This window comes from Morone saxatilis, unplaced genomic scaffold, assembly GCF_004916995.1.
Source record: "Morone saxatilis isolate NCDOM2014 unplaced genomic scaffold, NCSU_SB_2.0 Contig9, whole genome shotgun sequence".
Lineage (NCBI taxonomy): Eukaryota > Metazoa > Chordata > Actinopteri > Moronidae > Morone > Morone saxatilis.
Genome location: NW_023340268.1, coordinates 12319937 through 12329025, shown reverse-complemented (window position 1 = coordinate 12329025; position 9089 = coordinate 12319937). Strand labels below are relative to the sequence as shown.

Genomic DNA, 9089 nt, shown 5'->3' with positions numbered 1-9089 from the left:
TCATCTGATCAATTATTGATAAATAGGAAGAGACTAAAGAGTTACTTTATAGAATTCAGTCAGGAGGGCATCACACTGAGATCAGATCATTTCTGATAAAAACAACATAAACTGTTTAAAATCTGAGTCTAATGTGTTTCTTAACATGCTGTAATGTACTGTTAATGTTTTTACCTATTGATGTTCTTGTTTTCTTTTTATTATATTGTAGCAGTGTCTTGGAGTAATTCAGAAAAGCGGCTCTTTTAAATAATTAAAATGTATTATTATTATTATTACAAAGTACCATAAAAATGAAAGTCTAAAAAACTATTCAGAACTCAAAAATCTTGAACATGTTAAAAATACGCAGAATACGATAAAAGATAAGAAAGACTTCGTATCTTCGGAGGCCACGAGAACGAAACAATGCTTTAAAAATCCAGTTTCTGATCAACTTGTGATATTACAACACTTCTTTAAATTATTTACAGCAATTCTTAAAATCTTAAGCCTTAGCCTAGCATAGCATATCTAAGTATAGGTTTAAAGGGGGGCGGGGCTTAGGAAGGTCAACAAGCTGTTTCTGGAGCTTTCAGCTGTATCACAGGATCTTTGGAATTTGCCCAGTTGTCATAATATTGTAGATGTTCAAATTTCCATTTTTTCAGCACTTTAAAGATAACCACTAATATTATTATAACACATTAATTTTACATTATTGTCCAGTTATCCAGCAGTGCAGAGTCAGCTGCAAAGCCAGACATAGGTTCCCTTGGTCAGGTAAAATTCAAATCAGCCACTGGACTGACATTGTCTGCATGGAAAGAAGAAGTCAGTGTGTCAAATAAACTGTGTTGCCTGGGTATAATTACCATAAAGAATTAGACCAGAGTCAAGACAATACGTAGCCTTTATCTCATCCCAGTGGTATTGTTAGTGGTCGTGTTTGTCAAAATTACATCCACATTTTCCACAAACCCCATTGCTTCATGTTCCCCAGAGTCATTCTTATCTCTTTCCGTTTACAAATGGGATAGCGATGCTGTAAAGCTGGATAATAATAATGAGTCATGTTTCATTAACCACACTGTGTAATACGGAATAGGGATTACATGCATCTCTGTGTTTGTTGTTAACAGGTGTGCCATGCGGTGACCCGCCATCCTTTCCTAATGCCCGTCTACAGGAGCACTCTGGGTATGAGTTGGGAGATGAGCTGCTGTACACATGTGTGCCGGGTTATGTAATGCCCAGTGGACACAATGCCTTTAGCCTGCTGTGTGACAGCTGTGGAGAGTGGTATGGACTGGTAGAGATATGTGTCAAAGGTAAGATGCTGTTTAAACTGTTTATGTTGGTGAGTGGGACAGAAATGAAAAGAGGCAGAAAGAGAAAGAGAAAGCCCCCTTCTTGCTTGTCCTCTTTAAAGCACTGAGCTTTGACCCAGACAGGAGACCGCCCTGAGGTCAACCTCCTTACTTCTTTCTTGTTAGCACCCATTGTTTTTTGGTGACCAGTGCTCAATTCCTGGCTTTTAGAAAACAGAGTCTCAGTTGTGAGTTGGGATGGAAATGGCTGCTATCACACCTCAGTGTGAGATGCCATAGGGTGGCCCAGTTCATAGCAGAGGGAGAAGAGGGCAAGAGTTGTCTGTGAAGACAGAACGCCAGGCCTGTGTCCTTCGTAAGCTACCAGAGTCGTAGTCATGTTTGTGCTCTACAGCAGTGGTTCCTGAAGATTAATGTGAGGCGCCACAGGAAATAACAAGAGGAAACAAAACCAAACAAATTTCTGTTACTCAAAATTATATCCATTTTTTTTTCTTACTTTACTCTAGATTGTCTTGTGTGATTGTCTTGTGATACACTGATATACTTTCATAGTCAAGCCAGTAGAAATCCTTCAAGTGAGCAGACTATAACCTGTAATGAAGGATCATATTTAGACTTGCTTTAGTTTAAAGGAATAGTTCTACATTTTAGGAAACACTTAATTGCTTTCTGGGTGAAAATTTGATTAGCATAGCTAAGCATAAAGACTGGAAACAGAGGGAAACTGCTTGCCTGGTTCTGTCCAAGGTAAAAAAAAAATCAGTCTGTAAAGCATACTAATTAACATGTTATCTAGTTTGTTTATTCCATCCAAAAAAGTGTAAAACTAAACTGTGGGGTTAAGGGGTTTAATGACAGACTATTTCTGAAATCTCTACTGGTTGCCTGACAACAGCAACAACTGGACTAAAGAAATGAATTGCCCCTCACAGGAAAAAATTAGCTAGGTACTAGTAGGCATTTTTTAACTTTAGACAGAGCAAGGCCAGCTGTGTCCCAGTGTTTCCCATCTTTATGCTAAGCTAAGCTAAGTGTCTGTATGTTCATATTGAGTGGGATATATTGGTGTGGTCTCAATATTCTCTGACTCTGACTGGAAAGAAATTTGGTCCACATTGTCAGAATCTGAAACTTGTGTGTCAAATGCCTCTTGAGTTACATTGTATGATCGCAAATGTTGAAATTGGGTGTAGCTTCATCACCTGACCAAGTATATGTGTCCTTGTTGTGTTTCTGCAGATGAGACTGAAAGTCACATAGATTATGAGGACAAGTTCACAGATTCGTATGGAGAGGAAGAGCGCCACAGCGAGAGACCAGAGGAGGCTCATGGTGAGGTGTATGAGGAGGTGCATGGAGCTTCATACCCGGAGGGGAAAATGAGTCAGGAGCAGCAAGAGACGAGCTTCAGTGTCGAAGTGGAGGAGGAGCATCAAGACCAACATAGAGAACATGAAGTGGAAGGAGAGGTGATTAGTAGAAAATTGGAAGGAGCTGTAGAAGGAGGAGAAAAAGACGGGGAACGGGCTGTTGAGGACATCATAGGCCATACGAGGTGGGAGCAGGAGAGGAGAGACGGGGTCACAACTGTCACAGCTGCAGCCACAGAAGCACCGGTCTCTCTACTCTCCCAGAAACACCTCTTCTGGTTCCCTTCTGAGGCCTTCCCGGAGGACGGGCAGCCTGTCTCCACCAATCCAGTCACACAGACTACACAGAGGGCCTCAGGCGCCCAATCAGAGGAGAGCAAAGAGCACGAGAGCCAAGAAAGGCACCAGCATCCAGTTGATGTTCATGACCATGATCGTGAGCCAGACAGCTACGATCCTCATGATGCTGATGATCGAGATGATCATGATGACAGCAATCATGACGACCAGGATGCCCATGACGACAGTCACCATGATGATCAAGATGACCATGACAGTCACCAGGACGAAGATGACCGTGATGATCATGTGAAACATTACATTCCAGCTCAGCATGATGATCTGGATAGACGGGACCACCACGACAATCATGACGATCATGATGACCATTATGACATGGGTGAACATGAAGAGGAGCGTGATCGAATTCGCTACGGCAGCGAGGACTATGATGATCGAGATGATACTTACGACGAACATGAAAGCTATGAAGATCATGAAGATGTGACTGACGATCATGGTGAGGATGATCAAGAACATCCTGATGGCTCCAAGGAGCATCCAGACCCTGATGATCATGATGACGAAGGCGAAGAGCTGGTGGAGGATAACGACCGTTATGCTGATCACAATGCTCATGAGCACGATGATCATGACCGCTACGACCATCATGATAGCCATGAAGATGTTGATGACGGTCATCAGCATGTAATCATTTCTATAGCAACAGATGAACGTCAGAATGTCACTCAGAAGGGAGAAGGAGGAAAGGCCACCACCGATGAGACCTGGTTGGACGGCTACCCTGTCGTTGCAGAGGAAACTGAAAATGGGGACTCCACAACAGAAAGGGTAAGACCAGAGGATAGCGAAAGGGGGACAGTTGTCAGGACAACAGACAGACCCAATGAGGTGGAAATTCGGAGACCTGTCCCTTACACCGCCTTACCAGAGGTCTCAGAGTCTCCCACCACAGACCCTGCCTTAGAGCAAGGGGGAGTGGAGGAGATGTGGCCCGGCTTCATCCCCACCGCTGCTCCCCTCCCTGACCGCTCACAGCCCTCAGACTCCCCCTCATACTCCGACCCCCTGGACTACGACACACAGCAGGCAGCTCCAACCCAATCCTGGCTTGGTGACCTCACTGAGCACCCGTTAATCAATCAGGACCCAGCTGGACCGGTGCTGGACAACGGTGACATCCTGGAGGAGCACACTGTGCACAACCTGCCCGGTGAGGCCGGCGAGAGGGGTGAGATGGAGGGAGAGATGGGGGAGACGATCTGTACAGGTGAGAACTGCCCTCCCCATCCTCCGAGCTCCTCCCGCCGAGGTCCCACAGTGGCGGCCATAATTGCGGCGATGTGTGTGATCGTCGCAGCTGTAATCGTCGGGGTGTGGTGTTACCGACGGCAGCAGCAGAAGAGCTCCATGTACGAGATGAATGGGAAGGGCCAGAGTCAGACCAGACAGGGCCAACAGATAGAGATGCAGCAAAAAGTGTAAGAGCGATAGATAAGGAAAGAGGGACGCTGAAGAGGACAGAGACATTTAGGAGGAGTGGATGAAATTGAGAGGAAAGCACAGCCCCTCATCTTGCTAGAAAATACTGCGTAATTGAAGATTTTGGATAGGTATGAACAGATTTGAAGAGCCAAACCTTACGTATGCGATGCAGAAAATGTTGTAAAACAATAAGAACCGATATCTAACAGAGTGAAACCTGAATGAAACAAGACGTTAGCAGTTCTGTCTGTCCCACTCATTGATTTTTAAGTTTTACCCATCTCTGTTATACCTGCCCATTATTTTCAAAGCTCTGACATCTAGCTGGACAGGTGGAGGGGGCTGTGTCTGGACTTGACTCAACTCCAAGAACTGAAAAAGGAGATTACAATGAAATGACCATGTAGGAAAACCACAAGAAGGCATGCCTGCCTGCCGGAATTTATGAACTGAGACTTCAACCTCCAAAGCTCTTGGACATTGTGGTAAAGATTCTCTGTTACCTTGCTGTTGTTTTTGTTGTCTTCATTGACTGCTCGTTTATTGTTGATTTTTCTGTATTGTTCTTGATTCTCAATCTTTTTCTGTTTGTCTGAGTATCATGTTGATGAAAAACTGTAGTCCACTTGTTACTCCACGATAAAAGCGCTGAAGTTCAGAACACTTCAGATCATCACAGCAGATTTGCGCACACCGGGGCTTCTGTCAAACCAGCATGAACGGAAAAAAGGATGATGGCGATGATGTTGGTTAGACCAGATGAGAGAGTCGAATGAGCGGTGTGCGGGGAAAGGTGTGAGAACGAAGGATGACAGGTGAAACATTTTAAGATTTTCCTGCCTCTGTTGGTTTTGACAGTCGACTGGTGAGAGATACAGAGCGGGTGTCCATCCAGACTGCAGACTCAGCCCTGTGTGTGTGTGTGTGTGTGTCTGTGTGAGAAAGATTGAGAGAGTGTGTGCGTGCATTTGTGTGTCTCAGGTCCGTGCAATCCATCGGTCAGCGGTACGTCGGTTTGCTGACGGCATTCAGACCAACCAGAGATCAAACATTGTGTTGCTGCCATGGCAACAGAGAGAAACTAATAGAAGTCTGACATATTGTGATGGCTTAGGGTGTTTAATGAAAAATGTAGTTAGATTAGTAAGCCTATGACTTTGGGTTAAAATTAGGGCTGGACCACATGCCCTAAAATATATGTCATGATAAATTGTTACATTTAGCTCTATAATTATTAATATTGTTTACTACATCAATGGATTAGTTTCCTTACTTGTTTGTCCTGATAAATCACAGTATGAGAAGTTAAAAAAGGGTTGACTAGATTGGACTGTAGGAGGATTTGTTAGGTGTCATTGGTTGTTGTAGTTATTCTAATTTTAAATATCTGGGAATTCAGCTTTATTGAAAATTCATGATGTTTATAAAAAACATTACAGATTTTACAGTGTACTATAGCTCTGTATGAGTCCATGACAATTACACTTTTTTCTGTACTGTGCCAAATACTTGAGAGCAAGGTCGTGTTAAAAAAAAAAAAAAAAAGCTCATAAAAAAGTGCAACTGTAAATAGCCATAAGAGGGTTTGAACTTAGATATTAGAGTTTGTAATTCTGGTGATGTATAGAGACTAAGATTAATTAAATGGCAATAACTTAATAGAAAGTGCTTTACTTGTAATTAATGTCAAAAGTGGTTGGTTGCTTGAAGATTAGACACTTTATGGTGTCAGCAGTCATGAACGATGATTTCATTATTCCTCATATTTCTCCGACTTAACATCCAGTGTTCTATAAAAAGTGTTTTTATTGCTTTATTTCAAATTGCTACAAATATTTCACCAATCTTCTTAATTTCTATATTGTGGTGACTGAAGCTGAGTTGACACAAATGTCCCAATGTGGAGACGGCATGGGGAATAAAGTACCTTTTGTCTATACATTTCTGTAAATATAATCTGTAACTGTTATAACTTGCTGTACATACAGTACTGTAACTTTACCGGTGTGTGGGAATTCAATTTAACTCAAACGTTAAATGTGTGTTTCTTAACCAAGACGGTCAAGCACAGTTAACAGTAGATATCACCTCTTCATGTCTTACACAGAGTCAGCTCATCCACTTTACTCAGAGTATACACTACTGCCTTTTACTTCACCTACTATTAGACACTGCTGTTCAAACACAAGTACTGTACTCCTGATAGCATAAATAAAGACCATATTGTAGATTGAAGCAACAACCTCTCATACACACCAGCTTTCCCACATGATCCATGCCTGAAGACTGATCGTAATCATCAGAGATCACTTGGGTTATGAGCAAAATTATGTCAAAAGAAAACAAATGAAAAGTTTTTGAAATTGCTGACTCTAATTCACATGATGCTAATATATTTCCATGCCTCTTTCTTCTTCATCTCAAACAGCCTGATGTGTGTGATGTCAGGATGAAATGTGTACTGTATGTGTGTTCTCTACATCACAATAAACTCCTGAACCTGGTTTTTACTCTTTATTTTGTCAAGGTAAAACAGACACATTCTCAGTGAATGACCTATGACCTTGACTCCTGACAATAAGCCTTTCATCTTAACTTCTAACCGAGCCGCTTATACCATTATTTCTTTGTGATATGTATCCGAAAATGTTTAAAAAGAACAAAAGAGGGCAGATTGAAGATAAAGCACTGGCAAGGGAGAAAGAGAAGTAATAAGAGAGACAGGTAAATACAGGCAGGAGAGGAATGAGAACACAGAGAGAGAGACGCTGTAATACAGAGAGAATGTTCCCTAGTGGGTTTTTAACATCACTGTGTGACAAACTGCACAGAGACTCAATGTTCAAACATTATTAAACAACTCAGTGTTTTCTCTGGATGTCTCACTGCTCAGCACAGCCCTGAGCTTCGTCTAAAGGACCCTCGCAAGCATCCTGCTGTCAGTTCTCCATCCACTCTTCACTCTATTGGGGCTCCAGTCAAAAAAGCAACAGACTGAAATAAGTATTAGTTGATTAATTAATAATTTAAGTGATTTTCAAAGCAAAATACAAATAATCTCTAGTTTCAGCTTCTTGGTTATGATGATTTGCTGCTTGTCTTTGTCTTGTGTGACAGTAAATTGATAGTAGATTGATTTTTGGGTTCTAGATGGTTTGTTGGACAGACCAAGCCATCTGAAGACATGTCATTTAGCTTTAGGAAATTGTAACAATTATATTTCACTATTTACTTTCATAAAATGCTTTCCAAATGCATGCCAAACAATTAATTGTTGAAAACCATGCTGCTGCCATAACCAGCAGATGTAGCTACAACCGTAGACTAAAGGGGGAACGTGAACTGGCCACATCCCCAAAACCATTAACTGTATATTACACTGTACACAGCGAGGATTACTTGAAAGACCTGATGTTTGGCAAGTTTTATTAGCAATTCATTGTAAAAAGTACCCTTTCTGAAAGACAACATACATGATTCACAGTGGAGGAATGAATCCATATAACAGCAAGTAAAAATATTTCTATCTCTATTATCATCATTGTCTTTAAATCCGTGAGCCGCTCATCTGGATATTTAGTGCACAAAAGAGGAAATTTTAAATACTCAGAATGTGGATCTACAGGTAAAAACAGTGAGCAAACAGAGCCTCGTACAAAACACAGTAAATACAAACTGGGGAGTGTTGGTGTTGTTTTGTTGTTTGCGTTTGTTTTTCAGTGTTTCGGTGGACTTTCCAACGTGGGGAAATTATCCTCGTCCAGGAACTCGTCTATAAACTCCACCACCTCCCCCTGCAGACACACAGAAAAGAAAAGAAAAACTGAGACAACTCAGGAGGGTCTGTTTTGGTTCATAATGATTTTGCAAAGTGAATTAGCATAAATCCTCCCACTCACAGTTCTATCTGTGATTTCTCATACCTGGCATTACTAAAGAGATTACAGTCAAGAACTGAATGGTATTAACCACGTACACCATGTAATCCTGGCTTATGTTGGGTTGCCCCTGATGGCCAAGGTCCTTGTGCTGCATCATACTGACTTAAAGAAATGCCAGTGTCATGCTGCCACCCCATGGCCGTCTGTCATATTGCAGCCTGATAAACACAGGCCCCACATTGTGCTGCAGGGTGTCATGTGACCAGAGTGAAGTATCCAGGGTTTTTCCATAAGTTACACAAGGACAGAGCCTGTGAGAGCCACAAACAACCTAATCCAAACTCTAACTGATTTCATGGGAATCACGCAGGTCTATTTTTAAGTGTAGACTGTAACTAATGTTTTCTTCACTTGACCAAAGATAACCTCCTGGCTGCAATTATCCCTGTGATGTACTACGGGTGCACTCACCTCATCGTCGCTCACCAGGCGCTGTTTTGAGAACTCCAACATCTGTAGCTGCATGGTAGTCTGATTGTAGTACCGCAATGCCTCCTGTAGCACACACAGGCACACAATAGGTTGTTACAGTGAACCAAAGACAAAACATACAATGTTAGTCCAGGGAACCTTACAACAAAAGTTTGATATTTGGAGAATATGCTTATTTGCCTTTCTTGCCGGGAGTTACATTCAAAGATTGATAGCGCTCATATCTGTCCATTAAAGGTCCAGTGTGT

General features: G+C 41.9%; 2 protein-coding genes across 2 annotated transcripts in view; one reads left to right on the top strand and one right to left on the bottom strand.

Moving 5' to 3' along the window:
* susd5 (sushi domain containing 5) overlaps window positions 1-4507 on the top strand; it is a 9966-nt gene extending 5459 nt beyond the window's left edge. The window contains exons 4-5 of the mRNA XM_035681704.1: window positions 1122-1310; window positions 2553-4507. Coding sequence (XP_035537597.1) covers window positions 1122-1310; window positions 2553-4468 — 2105 coding nt within the window. The 3' untranslated portion in view covers window positions 4469-4507. The remainder of the gene's footprint in view (window positions 1-1121; window positions 1311-2552) is intronic.
* Window positions 4508-5871: 1364 nt separating this feature from the next.
* Window positions 5872-9089, bottom strand: part of crtap (cartilage associated protein) — a 7986-nt gene continuing 4768 nt past the window's right edge. Inside the window, exons 6-7 of the mRNA XM_035681888.1 lie at window positions 8821-8904; window positions 5872-8262 (exon numbers count right to left, since the gene is read on the bottom strand). Coding sequence (XP_035537781.1) covers window positions 8185-8262; window positions 8821-8904 — 162 coding nt within the window. The 3' untranslated portion in view covers window positions 5872-8184. The remainder of the gene's footprint in view (window positions 8263-8820; window positions 8905-9089) is intronic.